The sequence below is a fragment of the Gekko japonicus genome, unplaced genomic scaffold, assembly GCF_001447785.1.
Source record: "Gekko japonicus isolate JY-2015 unplaced genomic scaffold, Gekko_japonicus_V1.1 scaffold4731, whole genome shotgun sequence".
In the NCBI taxonomy this organism is placed as follows: Eukaryota; Metazoa; Chordata; class Lepidosauria; order Squamata; family Gekkonidae; genus Gekko; species Gekko japonicus.
Window position 1 is genome coordinate 19,246 of NW_015176592.1, and position 15,598 is coordinate 34,843.

General features: G+C 49.9%; 1 protein-coding gene across 1 annotated transcript in view; it reads right to left on the reverse strand.

Annotated features, from left to right (window-relative positions):
* Window positions 1–3,211: 3,211 nt before the first annotated feature.
* LOC107124130 (aquaporin-7-like) overlaps window positions 3,212–15,598 on the reverse strand; it is a 40,684-nt gene continuing 28,297 nt past the window's right edge. Inside the window, exons 3-6 of the mRNA XM_015427524.1 lie at window positions 12,566–12,692; window positions 11,876–12,013; window positions 10,143–10,261; window positions 3,212–3,433 (exon numbers count right to left, since the gene is read on the reverse strand). Of these exons, the coding sequence (XP_015283010.1) occupies window positions 3,212–3,433; window positions 10,143–10,261; window positions 11,876–12,013; window positions 12,566–12,692 (606 nt within the window). The remainder of the gene's footprint in view (window positions 3,434–10,142; window positions 10,262–11,875; window positions 12,014–12,565; window positions 12,693–15,598) is intronic.

Below are 15,598 nucleotides of genomic sequence, written 5' to 3' on the forward strand. Positions count from 1 at the left end.
TTAAACTGTTGCTTTGGCAGCAGCTGCCACCGGTGCACAAGGATCAGTCACCATGTGACTGGAGGTATGCTGTGGCTAGCGTTGCCAACCTCCAGGTGGTAGCTAGAGATCTCCTGGGAACTGATCTCCAGACAACAGAAATCAGTTCACCTGGAGAAAACGACCACTTTTGAAGGTAGACTCCATAGCATTATACCCTATGGGAGTCCTGCCGCTCCCCAAACCCCACCTTCCTCAGGCTCCACACCCCCAAATCTCCAGGTATTTCCCCCCAACCTGGCATTGGCAATAGCTTGCCAACCTCCAGGTGGCACCTGGAGATCTCCTGCTATTACAATTGGTCTCTAATGACCAAGATCAGTCCACCTGGAGAAAATGGATGCTTTGGAGGGTGGACTCTGTGGCATTATACCCTGCTGAGGTCCCTCCCCTCCCCAAACCCCGCCCTCCCCAGGGTCCACCCCCCAAATCTACAGGTATTTCCCCACCCATAGCTGGCAACCCTAGCTGGCACCCTTAGAGGAGAAGAAGAGAGGAAGAAGAGATTGGATTTATACCCCGCCCTTCACTACCCAAGGGGGTCTCAGAGCGGCTTACAAACTCCTTTCCCTTCCCCTCCCCACAACAGACACCCTGTGAGGCAAAAGAAGAAGAGATTGGATTCATACCCCGCCACCCTGCCCTTCACTACCTGATGGAGGGTCTCAGAGCAGCTGACAAACTCCTTTCCCTTCCCCTCCCCACAACAGACACCCTGTGAGGCAGGTGGGGCTGAGAGAGCTCTGACAGAAACTGCTCTTTTTCAAGGACAGCTCTTATCAGAACTGCGGCTTACCCAAGGTCATCCAGCCAGGTGCAAGTGGGGGAGTGGTGAATCAAACCCGGTTCTCCCAGATTAGAGTCCGCGCACTTAACCACCAAACTGGCCGCGGCACCCATTTTGTGGCTGGCTCTGCCTTCTGCAGCAGCCATTTTGTGGCTGTGCCCACCACACTTTATCAGAATTCCAAAGGGGCCCACAGGCTCAAAAGATCGGGGACCCCCAGAGGTCAATTCAGGGGGATTCGCGGGGATCGCCATTCCCCCGAGTGAGGTGCGGGGAGGTGGGGCACATGACGAAGCCCCGCCCCCTGCTTCCGGCCGCTCCGCTTCCGGCCCTCATTCAGCCAGGAGGAGGCAGGAGAAGAGGGGGGGTAAGTTGCTTCCTCCCCGCCTCTCCCCACCCCTGCCTGCCTGGGGCCAGGGAGGGCCTTGGCGGGGCTTCCTCGCACTCCCGCTGGCCTTGCAGGTCCACCCCGGGCCTTATGACACACTTCCGGTGATATGCTAATGAGTTATGCTAATGAGTTCCCCTAGCTCTTTTTCTACGAAACGACCCCTGGGGACCCCTGACTGAAAACTGCCTGCTCGTCAACCCATCTAACTGCTGTCAACCCATCAACTGCTATCCTGGTATTTCTGGGAGAAAAGAAGGAGGGAGACAGAGACGGAGGAAGAGGAGGAGGAGGAGGAAGAGTTGGATATGTACCTCGCTGAGAACTGTGGCTTGCCCAAGGTCACTGTGATATATGAGGGTCAAGCTAACAAAATAAGCTATTATAAAAATACAAATATTCATTATGCTGTACGCCAGGAGTGTTGAACTCATTTGCTATGAGGGCCGGATCGGACATAAATGAGACCTTTTGTTGGGCCGGGGCCATGTGTGTCATAAAATGTAATGCCAGGTAGCAGAGACATAAACTTCATAAAGGACACAAACACAAAGGGTTTTTTTAAACTTAAAATAAAAACATGCTTAAAGCATCAGCGCTCTTGCAATATTTTGTTTATTTAACAGTGTCTGAGAACTGGCACCTCTCGCTCTGAATTATTGCATCAAAATGTCTGTGCTGTTGCAATCTTGAGTGTGCTGTAAGCTGCAAACCTGCAATGACGCAGCAGCAGCGGAACTGGAAGAAGAAGTAGAAGACAGCCAGTTCCACTGCGGGCCTGATAGAAGCCCACCGGGGGCCTGATCCAGCCCCCGGGCTGCATGTTTGACACCCCTGGTGTACGCGTTAGTAAAAAATAAAACAGGTTAAAAGAAATGATCCAAATATCAGACTCTTAAAACTTTTTACATACATAGCTGTTAGTTTTACGTATATGTAAAAAGTTTTAAGAGTCTGATACCTGGATCATTTCTTTTACCCTCTTTTATCTTTTACTAACATGTACACCATAATAATAAGGGGCTGCGGTGGCTCAAGTGGTTAAGACACTGAACTGCAGACTGGTAGGTCGGTAGTTCAGCAGTTTGAGACCTGAGTGCCGCGTGACGGAGTGAGCTCCCGTCTCTGGCCCCCAGCTCCTGCCAACCTAGCAGTTCGAAAGCAAGAAATTGCAAGTAGATAACTAAGCACCACTTGGGTGGGAAGGTCACAGCGCTCCATGTGCCCCGGTGCTTAGTCATGCCGGCCACATGACCACGGAGAAGTCTTCGGACGGTTTGGAAACGGAGATGAGCACCGCGCCCTAGAGTTGGATTCGACTGGCTTTCAAGCAAGGGAGACCTTTACCTTTTTTACACCATAATAAATATTTGTATTTTTATAATAACTTATTTTGTGAGCTTGACCCTCATATATCACAGTCATATCTTGGGCTGAGTGTCCCCCTTCCCCTTTTCCTTGACATTTGCCCAAGGTCACATCAGCGGCTGCTGCATGTGGAGAAGTGGGGAATCAAACCTGGTTCTCCCCAGGGCTCTTTTTGTAGAAAAAGCCCAGCAGGAACTCATTAGCATAATAGGCCACACCCAACAGCAGAAACCTATTAGCATATCAGGCCACACCCCTGACAACACAGCTTATTAGCATATCAGGCCACACCCCATGCCTTCCCTTGGCTTGCCCAGGCAAGCTGGCCCTTGGACAGGCCAGGGAAAGCACGCGGAGGCATTTAAATGCTTCCCCGATCCTTCCAGGGGGCCCCTTGGCCCGCCCACCTCGGAGGCGTGGGGTGTGTGTGTCACTCTCCAGGCCTTCCCTCTATCTATAGCTACGCAAACAGAGATTTTGGCCGGAGTGGGTGTGGCCAACTCTGAAGCCAGCCGGAACTCCGTTCCTGTGCGTTCCTGCCCCAAAATAGCCCTGGTTCTCCCAGTTTAGAGTCCGCTCTCCTAACCGCTACACCAAACTGAGGCACACAGAACATAGTTATATGGGACTCACCTGAAGACTTCCAGGCCCCAGCCAGCTATAGCCGTGAAGATCCTCGGTGGCAGATCCCGGGAAGGGTTGATGGCATAGCCGGTGTTCATGCCCAGTGATATGCCGATCGCAGTAACCAGAAGTCCAATGATGAAGGCGTTGGTGCCCGGAAGGGCCGCTGCATTCTTCTTGTCATTGATGGCCAGGATGCCAATGACCAGCACAGCGGTGGCAATGAACTGTGGGACAAAAACAAATAAGACACATTATAACAATCCCTTTAAAACCAGTATGATCACCATGGTCTTCTTAGTCTTCTGGTTAGTTCTACAGCCCTAATCCTATTGCACTGTTGATTGAATGTCCCGTCCTGTTGATTCTGTTGACTCACTCTGTGTAGTCCACCAGGGGTCCCCGGGAGGCCAGTGGGCTATAAATACCATAAATGGTTGGAATCCAAGTCTTATGAGGAAAGACTGAAAGAGCTGGGGATGTTTAGCCTGGGAAAGAGAAGGTTTCGAGGGGACACGACTGACTGCAGTCTTCAAGTATTTGAAGGGCTGTCATATAGAAGATGGAGCAGATCTATTCTCTCTTGCTCCGGATTGCAAGACTAGATCTAATGGGTGGAAATCACAAGGGAGTCGATACCGGCTGAATATCAGGAGAAACTTCCTAACTGTGAGAGTGGTTGAGCAGTGGAACAGACTGCCTCGGGAGGTGGTGGATGCTCCTTCGCCGGACGTTCTAAAGAGGAGGCTGGACGACGGTCTTTCAGGTATGTTGTAGGACTCTCTCTCGGCTATGCTCCTGCAGAGTGCAGGGGGTTGGACTAGATGGCCTGCAAGGTCCCTTCCAGCTCTAACCTTCTATGGTTTATGAATTTAAAAAATCATGCCCAGGACTCTGGACTAATGTTTTAATCTCCCCTTTTTTTCCCCTAGAAAAAGGAAACAAGGATCAGCCAGAGAAGCCTCACTTGGACTCCCGTAGTTTGATCTTCGAATTAGACCCATGTGGCGGGAACGGAAAAGTCTGCCTTGTGTACAAGAACACCAAACCTGGTATGGTCCAAAGGCCGGCTGCTCATTTCAGTCTAACCCTTCCCCTCTTTGTAGACCTTCCAAGTGTGTCTGTTGGCCACTGAGTGAGACATGGATGCTGGACTTGATGGACCACTGGTCTGATCCAGCCCGGCTTTTCTGGTGTCCTTATGAAAGCCTCGGCCTCTATGCCCTGTCTATTGGCCCTCCAGAGGAACTGGTCAACCACTGTGTGAGACAGGATCCTGGACTAGGTGGTCTATAGATCTGATCCAGCAGGTCTCTTCTGATGTTCTTCTCGGGAAGGCCTCAGCGCCTCTGCCCTGTTGTTGGCCCTCCAGAGGAACTGGCTGGCCCCTGTTTGAGACGGGATGCTGGACTAGAGGGACCCTCCCTGATCTGACCCAGCAGGGCTCTTCTGATGTCGTTCTCAGGGGAAGGCCTCGGCCTCTCTGCCCTGTTGTTGGACCTCCAGAGGAACTGGCTGGCCCCTGTGTGAGACAGGATGCTGGACTAGATGGACCCTCACTGGTCCGATCCAGCAGGTCTCTTCTGATGTTCTTCTCAGGGGAAGGCCTCTGCGCCTCTGCCCTGTTGTTGGCCCTCCAGAGGAACTGGTTGGCCAGTGTGTGAAACAGGATATTGGACTAGATGGGCCACTGGTCTGACCCCGAAGGGCTCTTCTTATGTTTTTATTAAGGCCTCAGCCTCTCTGCCCTGTTGTTGACCCTCCAGAGGAATTGGTCAGCCACTATGTGAGACAGGATGCTGGACTAGATGGTCTATAGGTCTTATCCCAAAGGGTTCTTCTTTATGTTCTTATGAAGGCCTCAGCCTCTCTGCCCTGTTGTTGGTCAGCCCCTGTGTGAGACAGGATGCTGGACTAGATGGACCACTGGTCTGATCCCGAAGGGTTCTTCTTATGTTCTTATGTTTTTATGAAAGCCTCAGCCTCTCTGCCCTGCTGTTGGCCCTCCAGAGGAACTGCTGTGAGGCAGGATACCGGACTAGATAGACCCTCACTGGTCTGATGCAGCAGGGTTTTTCTGATGTTCTTATGAAGGCCTCAGCCTCTGTGCCCTGTTGTTGGCCCTCCAGAGGAACTGGCTGGCCACTGTGTGAGATGGGATGCTGGACTAGATTGGATGGCCCACTGGTCTGATCCAGCAGGGCTCTTCTGATGTTCTTATGAAGGCCTCGGCCTCTCTGCCCTGTTGTTGCACCTCCAAAGAAACCGGCTGGCCACTGTGTGAGACCGAAGTGCTTTACCAAAAGTGTGGGGCCCTTGGTCAGTCTGGCTCCTGAGTTCTTGAAGTCCCGTACTTGGCATGTGAGGATGATAGGGTTGCCAACTCTAGGTTAAGGAATTCCTGGAGATCCGGGGGTGGAGCCAGGGAAGGTTTGGAGCGGGGAGAGACCTCACCAGAATATAATGCCACCGAGTCCACCCTCCAAGCAGCTGTTTTCTCCAGGGGGAGAGATCCCTGTTGTCGGGAGACGGGTTGTGATTCCAGGAGGTCTCCAGGTCCCACCTGGAGGTTGTCAGCCCCAGGGCGGACGACTTCACCTCTCTCTCTTGCTTCCAGTCGTCGCCCCGGATTCTGAGATCTGGTTCCTGGACCGAGCCCTGTACTGGCATTTCCTGACCAAAACCTTCACTGCTTACTACCGACTCCTGATCACCAATCTGGGGCTCCCGCAGTGGCAGTACGCCTTCACCAGCTATGGGATCAGCCCCCAGGCAAAGGTGAGTGAGGTACAAACCCTACTCGGCTGCCCCAGAGCACCATCAGGACAGCCCTTTTTGTTGTTGTTGTTGTTCAGTCGCACAGTCGAGTCCGACTCTTCGCGACCCCATGGACAAGATCTCGCCAGGCCCTCCTGTTTTCTGCCGTCCTCTGAAGTTTGCTCAATCTCATGTTCGTTGCATCGATGACACTGTCTAACCATCTCATCCTTTGCCGTCCCCTTCTTCTTTGACCTTCAACCTTTCCTCGTGAAATCCCATCCAGTTTCAGGAATCCGTCTTGTCAGACTCGGAAGCTGAGATACCGACGTCAGCGTGCTTTAGGGTCGGCCAGATCTCGTGTTGGGAAATACCTGGAGATTTTGGGGGTGGGGCCTGAGGAAGGCGTGGTTTGGGGAGGGGAGGGGATAATGCCATGGAGTCCACCTTCTGCTCCATATGAGAACATAAGAGAAGCCAATGTTGGATTCAGGCCAATGGCCCATCCAGTCCAAGAAAGAAGAGATTTGTTTTTTAAAAAGAACTGCATGCCATGACTGTTCATGTCAACACAGAGTTGGATGGAAAATCAGAACAGCAGCAAAAATAAACAGGAGTCTAGCAGCACCTTAAAAGTGAAGTAATGTTTGCACCAGTTTTCCTGTACTAGGCTGTGGTTGCATGGGCAGTTTGTGGCGCTATAGTAGCGTTACCTGAGTGGAATAAATGGGCCCCTCCAGATGAGAACACCTGCCTCCTGTGGCACAGTTGTTGGCAACCCGTGCTGTTCCTGTCAACCCGCCGGCTTTATCAGGCTTGGTTGCCATGGGATGCTGTGGGGGTGATTGGAATGTGTACTTTTGCTTTTGCCTGCTTTGCTTTGTTATCTCCCAAGGCTCAGACATGTAACCTTGAGCCTCTGTCTTGGCTGGTATCATTTTTCTCCGTAAAGTCCCATCCAGTTTCAGGGATCCCTCTTGTCAGACTTGGAAGCTGAGATACAGACATCAGCGTGCTTTCGGGTTGGCCAGATCTCGTGTTGGGAAATACCTGGAGATTTTGGGGGCGGGGCCTGAGGAAGACGTGGTTTGGGGAGGGGAGGGGATAATGCCGTGGAGTCTGCCTTCCAAAGCGGCCACTTTCTCCGGGCGAACTGATACCTGTCGCATGGGATAGAGGAGGTAGGGAAAAGTACTTTTCTCCCTTTTTCAGAATGCAAGAACTCGTGGGCACGCCATGAAATTAAGGAGGAGTAGGCTTAGAACAGATCAAAGGAAGTCCTTCTTCACCCAAGGAGTAATTCTTTGGAATTCACTGCTGCAGGAAGTAGTGGTGGCCACAAGAACAGACTAAAACTCCCGGGTCATTTTGTAGAATAAGAGGTGCAGGAGCTCATTAGCATAATGTATTAGCATAACTTATTTGCATATGCCACACCCCCTGACATCACCAGAAGTGTGTCAGAAGGCAACACCCACCCACTTAGGCTCCATTGGACTGTTTTGGATTGCTAGCTATGGGGGGGGGGGATGGACAGGCAGATCTGTCCTAGCAGAGGAGGGAGAGCTTGTACCTGATATTTTTGGCCTCTCTGTGACACAGAGTGTTGAACTGGATGGGCCATTGGCCTCATCCAACACGGCTTCCCTTACGTTCTTATGTTGTAATAGTGGAAGATCTCCAGCCACCACCTGAACGTTGGCAACCCTCATGTATGTCCTACGAGATCCATGAGCAGAGGAATTAGCAGAACTTTCCCTCTTCCTCCACTTCAGCCTACTGAGCCCCCCCAAAACTACGTTCCCATGTCTCAATGCACCCCCAAAATGGTATGGGGTTTAATCAGGGGTCCCCCAACCATTATTAGCCTGTGGTCATCGTTGGAATCCTGACACAAGGTGGTGGGAACAACCAGAGACTTGGTAGAGACAAAGCCACACACGAAAGAAGCCCCGAGTGAAGGGGAACAAGAGGAGTGATTTTTTTAATGCCCCGGGAAAGAGAAGAGAGAGAGAGAACAAAAGCCAGCACTGTCAACTCAAATAACATCAGAAGAGAAAAAGAAGAAGAGATTGGATTTATACCCTGCCCTTTGCTACCCGAAAGTGTCTCAGAGCAGCTTACAAACTCCTTTCCCTTTCCCTCCCCACAACAGACACCCTGGGAGGGAGGTGGAGCTGAGAGATCTCTCTCGAGGACTGCTCTTAAGAGAACACCTCTGAGAGAACTTGTGACTGACCCAAGGTCACACCAGCAGCTGCATCTGGAGGAGTGGGGAATCAAACTTGGTTCTCCCGGTTTAGAGTCCGCGCTCCTAACAACTACACCAAACTGGCTCTCAAGAACAGTTGGATTTATACCCCGCCCTTCATTCAAAGTCTCAGAGTGGCTTACAAACTATTTCCCCTTAACCTGGAAATCAGGCGGAGATCACCCAGAGGTTGGCGAACCATTTTTCAAACCTACAACGATTCGCCAGACCTCTAGCCCTCCTTTCCCAGCACGCTTTAAGAACATAAGAGACGCCAATGTTGGATCAGGCCAAAGGCCCATCCAGTCCAACACTCTGTCACACAGTGGCCAGAAATACCAGGTGCCATCAGGAGGTCCAGAAGTGGGGCCAGGACACCAGAAGACCCCCCCCTGTTGCCCCCCCCAAGCACCAAGAAGACAGGGCATCACTTGCCCCAGAGCCCCTATCTATACCTTGTGGCTAATAGCCACTGATGGACCTCTGCTCCATATGCTTCTCTAATTCCCTTTTGAAGCCGTCCATGCTTGTAGCCGCCACCACTTCCTGTGGCAGTGAATTCCACTCTTTGGGTGAAGAAGGACTTCCTCTTATCCGTTCTAACCCAACCGCTCAGCAATTTCATGGAGTGCCCACGAGTTCTTGTCTTGTGAGAAAGGGAGAAAAGTACCTCTTTCTCTACCTGCTCTTTCCCATGCATAATCTTATAAACCTCAATCATGTCACCCCTCAGTCATCTTTTCTCCAAGCTAAAGAGCCCTAAGCACCTTAACCTTTCCTCATAGGGAAAGTGTTCCAACCCTTTTATCATTCGAGTTGCCCTTTTCTGCACTTTTTCCACCAACAGTGCCACACTCGTCTTTCTCTTGGCATCCAAAGCAGAATTCAGTATCCCGATAAATTTTCAGTATTATTTAAAGCCAAAACCCCCCCCCCTCAACAAATCTCTAGTCCTCAAGGCCGTGTGGAACTTCAGGTTACGGACAACGGCTGTCCAGACAGCCTGGAGAAAGCCTCATTAAGGATGCGGTCACACGGGCCAGATAAAATGGGGGGGAAATGAGGCTATTTCCTCCAGAAGAATTTGATCCGCAGTTGCACTATCACACCTCCCTTCGAAGCTGTGGCCGCAGTCCGTCAGTGTGTGATCAGACGCAACTGCAGGTGAGTCATTTTTTGTGTGTGGTTTTTCCCCCCCATGCAGTTATACAAAGAATCAAAACACCTCCGCACTGAGGGCTCCCTATGGAGTTTGCAATGATGCGCATACTGCGAAGGGGGAAAAAACAACAGCATGGAGTCGGGATGGCCTGATCAGACCATCCCGAAAGCATGAGAGCGCGCTGAAGAGGTCAAACACGGGAAAGTCTGTCCCTGGCCCGTAGCAACCCGTTTTCTACCGGATTTTCTCCGGTATCTTTAAACTCCGGTTCTGCGGCGAAGCAGAACAGGTTGCTGACGTCTGCGGGGCGCTTCCCAGATGCTGTTGTCTGATCACGCCCTTTAAATCCGCCCCGCATTCGCGCCTGTGTCAAATTGTGCGTATGATTGCAGCCTCATAGAGTCGACCTCAATTATTTCCCTCCCAGTTTGGTGTAGTGGTGATGGTGAAGTGTGCGGACTCTAATCTGGGAGAGCCGGGTTTGATTCCCCACTCCTCCACTTGCACCTGCTGATGTGACCTTGGGTCAATCACAAGCTCTGGCACAGCTGTTCCCAAAAGAGCAGTTTGTGTCAGAGCTCTCTCAGCCCCACCCACCTCACAGGGTGTCTGTTGTGGGGAGGGGACGGGAAAGAGAGTTTGTAAGCCGCTCTGAGACTCCAAGTGAAGGGGGAGTATAAATCCAATCTCTTCTCCTTCTCCTTCTTCGCTCCTTCAAGCTCTCCAGTTAGAAGGGGCCCGGCAGGCAATCTTTGACCACACTGACCTCTTGGATGAACCCTCTCCACACAGACATGTATGGAGCCGGGTATGTGGCGAAGATCCCAGCTGTAGCAGTCGGCCCTATAACAGTCAGGTTTCCTCCGGTGTAATCCTGCAGAGCGTCTAGAACGGGGAGGAAAACAAGCAAACTCAGCCTTTTACAAGGGAAAGGTTGTTCAAGAAGCTCTAAGAGTTAACAAAAAAAGTCTTCAAGGGGACACTTCCTTCAATCCCAGAGGCTGATGTTTCTTGTGGCCACCCTGTGTGAGTAGTGAAGCCATTAAGAAATTTACAACTTAGGGTGACCCTACGGATTAATGACCTCCATATTGTCCTCTCCTCATGTGCCTTGCTCAGCTCATGGAAACGGAAGGTCCATGGCTTCCTTGATGGAGTCAATCCATCACCTGTTGGGTCTTCCTCTTTTCCTACTAGGGTTGCCAATTCCACGTTGGGAATTCCTGGAGATTTGGGGAGTGGAGCCTGGGGAAGATAGCGTTCAGCAGAAGGGAGTGAGCTCAGTAGGAATGTGATGCCATAAAGTTAACCCTCCAAAGCAGCCATTTCCTCCAGGGGAATGGATCCTGGTAGTTTGGTGTAGTGGTTAAGTGCGTGGACTCTGAACTGGGAGAACCGGGTTTGATTCCCCACTCCTCCACTTGCACCTGGCTGGATGACCTTGGGCGAGTCATAATTCTGATAAGAGCTGTCCTTGAAAAAGAGCAGTTCCTGAAAGAGCTCTCTCAGCCCCACCTCCCTCACAGGGTGTCTGTTGTGGGGAGGGGAAGGGAAAGGAGTCTGTAAGCCGCTCTGAGTGAAGGGCGGGATATGAATCCAATATTCTTCTAGTCTGGAGATCAGTTGTAATTCCAAGATATCTCCAGGCCCCGTGTCCTCATACTGACTTCAACTTTCCCTGGCATTATTGTGTTCTCCAGTGAGTCTTGTCTTCTGACATGACCAAAGTATGATAGCCTCAGCTTAAGTCATTTAGATTCTAGGATGATTCTACACTAGACCCTAAATCCCGGTTCAACCCTGTCCTCGAACTTACATTCTACACTGCACGCGAGTTCACCCCATTATTATCTCGGGGTATTTTTTGATTCCACATTACATTGAGGTCACCCCGGTTTCACACCACACTTTTCCTGGGATAAATGGATGCTGTTTTGCTGCAGGGATAAATGCAAGGTATTGGTCTTTTCCGCACTAGACCTTAAATCCTGGTACAACCCTGTCCCCAAATTTACATTTTATACTACACGCAAGTTCACCCTTGTAATTATCTCGGGGTATTTTTACATTCTACACTACACACAAGTTCACCCCTGTAATTATCTCGGGGTATTTTTACATTCTACACTACACACAAGTTCACCCCTGTAATTATCTCGGGGTATTTCTACATTCTACACTACACGCGAGTTCACCCCTGTAATTATCTCGGGGTACTTTTATATTCTACACTACATGCGGGTTCATCCCTGTAATTATCTCAGGGTATTTTTTCTTTCCACATTACATTGAGGTCACCTTGGTTTTGCCCCACACTTGTCCTGGGATAAACGGATGCTGTTATAACCAGGGATAAATGCAAGATATTGTGTCCCGAGTTGCACTCTGATAAAACCCAGGATGAGATCCAAGTGCGGAAACGATCAAACTCACTGAAGTTTATTCTTCTCTCCAGCTACATCTTGGGCTGCACGGGCGGGGGAGGGGGAAGCAACGTACCATAGTACATTAAGAAAACACTAGCAGATGCAATGAACGATCCCAGGAACTGGCCGATTACGTATGCTGGAAGCTTGCACCAGGGGAGGTTTCCAATCGCACAGTTTGCAAAGGTTACCGCTGCGTTCATGTGAGCACCTTTGTAGGGGGGACAACAAAAAGAAGGGGAATCAAAGAAAGAGAATGGTGAATAAGAATAGCTACGTAGCGGGCACCCCCTCCCCTGCTTCACCATATTTTTTTGCTAGAAAATGCAAACAAAAACAGAGGAAAGTAGGGTTGTCAGCTGAGCAGTGGGAAATACCTGGAGATTTGGGGGTTGGAGCCTGGGGATAGCGGGGTTTGGGGAGGGGAGGGACTTCAGTGGGGTACAATGCCATAGAGTCCCCATCCAAAGCAGCCATTTTTTCCAGGGGAATGGATCTCTGGAGATCTGTTGTGATTCTAAATCTCCAGGCCACACCTGTAGGTTGGCATTCCTAAAGCAAAGACAGGTTTGTGTGTGGGGGGGATCCTGGAAATTGTACTTTGCTATGGATGGTCAGTAATCCCGGCCCCCTCCGCCGAGAGCGAGTGTTCCCTCCGTAGGCTTTGGCAAATCACTTTCCCAGAGAGTCCCCAGAACCTTCATTCTGCAACTGCAAATGTGGTCTTCCCGGGGAAGTCCCGGATGACCCATACCACACTCACCTGAGATGCCACCAGCCGCATGGATGCCCATCATGACCCCGAATCCATACCCCAGGTTGATGCTCAAGAACGTTCCATACATTTGCTTTCCCAGCACCACCTGGGCAACGGAGCCCGTGCCAAAGAGCTGTAGGAGCAGAGGGGGAAAACAGTACATTAATGCAAGGGCTACCAAGTCCAGGTTGGGAAATTCCTGGAGATTGGGGGGTGGAGCTTCATGTGTGGCAACGGGCAGTACAAGACCCTCAGAGAATCATAGAATCATGGAAGGGACCTCCAGGGTCATCTAGTCCAACCCCCTGCACAATGCAGGAAATTCACAAATACCTCCCCCCTACACACACCCCAGTGACCCCTGTTCCACGCCCAGAAGATGGCAAAAAAGCCTAGGATCTCCAGCCAAACTGGCCTGGAGAAAAATTGCTTCCTTTAAAAAAAAAAAAATTAATTTATATTTTACAAAGTATACAATACATACATTAGTATTTCTGTTCACATAATCTGAAGGAGTCATATTCAGTTTTTTTCCTTTATCCATTTATATATTTCTGCCCATCTTTCTTGAAATACCTTATCATCTTTCCCTTGTAAAATTACTGATAATTTGTCCATTTCTGCGACTTCCAATAGTTTCATAGCTAGTTCCTTTCTCTTTGGAATCTTTTCTTGCTTCCAATATTTAACTATTAGAATTCTAGCCGCAGTGAGCATATATATTAATACATACAATTCATTCCCTTTATGTTCATTGGGAATTATGTTTAACAGAAATATCTCCGGACATAATTTTAAATTAAAATGTAACACTTCTGCTATAATCTTCCTTACAGTTTTCCAAAAACTAGCAATTTTTCGCAGTTCCACCACATGTGGAGAAAAGTACCTACATTGGTTTTACACCTCCAACAGTTTTTATTTGAAGTTTTATATGCTTTTGCTATCTTCTCAGGAGTCCAGTACCATCTATGAAACATCTTAAGTATATTTTCTTTAAATGTTACCGCTCTCATTAATTTCATTGTTTTCCATATTTTTTGCCATTCTTCAGTTTGTATAGTTTTTCCCAAATCACAGAATCAACATTGCTGTCAGATGGCCATCGAGCCTCTGTTTGAAAACCTCCAAAGAAGGAGAGCCCACCACCTCCCGAGGAAGCGTGTCCCACTGAGGAACCGCTCTGACTGCCAGGAAGTTCTTCCTAATGCTTAGCCGAAAACTCTTCTGATTTAATTTATACCCGTTGGTTCTGGTCCGACCGCCTGGGTCAACAGAAAACAACTTCGCTCCATCCTCTAGATGACAGCCCTTCGAGTATGTGCTCATCCTGCGTGGCTCCAGATTGCTGCTGAGCGGGGCTTCCTGTGTTAATGAGCGGCCACTCATGTGCACAGCTTAGAGGAAGCACTGCTCATGACCACGCTGTGAGGAAAGTTCAGCTGAGAAAAAGCGACTGGCCCAAGTTCACACACTGAGCCTCAGAGTAGAGCAGATAAATGGAACCAGCATCCTAGTCCAGCATTCTTCTATCTACACCATGCCAGCTCTCGCCTTTATTTTATTTTATTTATTCATTTTAAAACTTTATTAGCCGCCTTTCTCGCTTGAGCAACTCCTGGCGGCTTATGATGTAAATACAACAAAATAAAAACCACATAAAACAACAATGGCAGGGCTTTTTTTATAGAAAAGGTCCAGCAGGAACTCATTAGCATAATAGGCCACACCCAGCAGCAGAAACCATTAGCATATTAGGCCACACCCCTGACTGCACCACTCCTTAGCATATTAGGCCGCATTCCCATGTTACCAGAAGTGTGGTCATCCAGCCACACCCACCTTTCCCTTCTTATTCTGTTTACCTTGTTTGTTGTCAAAACCTAGGGCTTTTTTTGTTTGCATGTTAGGCCACACACCCCTAATGTAGCCAATCCTAATGAGTTTCTGCTGTTGGGTGTGGCCTATTATGCTAAAAAAAAAATGTCCTGCTGAGTGTGGCCAACTTGGGAGCCAGCCGGAACTCCGTTCCTGTGCGTTCCTGCCCAAAAATAGCCCTGGACAATGGTAAACCACATGAAAAGTCACAATGTAAAAACTCCAGTGAGGACTGCCAATAAATTAAAACTAAATCTGTCGGCTGCAGTCCTAAATATGTTCTCTAGCATGCTCCTTGACACAGCTTGGGGAATCAGCCACAGCCTGCTTCATGGACCCTTTGGAGCTCCAGTTTTATAAAATGCCATTGTTATTAATCATAGATTATCTGGAACGGCTTCTCTTTGTTCACTCTAAAATAATAAGAACATAAGAAAAGGGCTGCTGGATCAGACCAGTGATCCATATTAGTCCAACATCCTGTCTCACACAGTGGCCAATCAGTTGCTGTGGAGGGCCAACAATAGGACAGAGAGGCCGAGGGCTTCCCCTGAGAAGAACATCAGAAGAGCCCTGCTGGGTCAGGCCAATGGTCCATCTAGTCCAGCATCCCGTCTCACACAGTGGCCAGCCAGTTCCTTTGGACAGCCAACAACAGGGCAAAGAGGTTGAGGCCTTCCCCTGATAGGAACCTCAGAAGAGCCCTGCTGGATCAGACCAGTGAGGGTCCATCTAGTCCAGCATCCTGCCTCACACTGTGGCCAACCAGTTCCTCTGGAGGGACAACAACAGGGCATAGAGCCAGAGGCCTTTCCCTGATAAGGACATCAGAAGAGCCCTGCTGGATCAGAGCAGTGAGGGTCCACCTAGTCTAGCATCCTGTCTCACACAGTGGCCAGCCAGTTTCTCTGTAGGGACAACAACAGCGCATAGAGGCAGAGGCCTTCCCCTGAGAAGAACCTCAGAAGAGCCCTGCTGGATCAGACCAGTGAGGGTCCATCTAGTCCAGCCTCCTGTCTCACACTGTGGCCAACCAGTTCCTCTGGAGGGCCAACAACAGGGCAGAGAGGGTGAGGCCTTCATAAGAACGTCAGAGGAGCCCTGCTGGATCAGACCAGTGAGGGTCCACCTAGTCCAGCACCCTGTCTCACACAGTGGCCA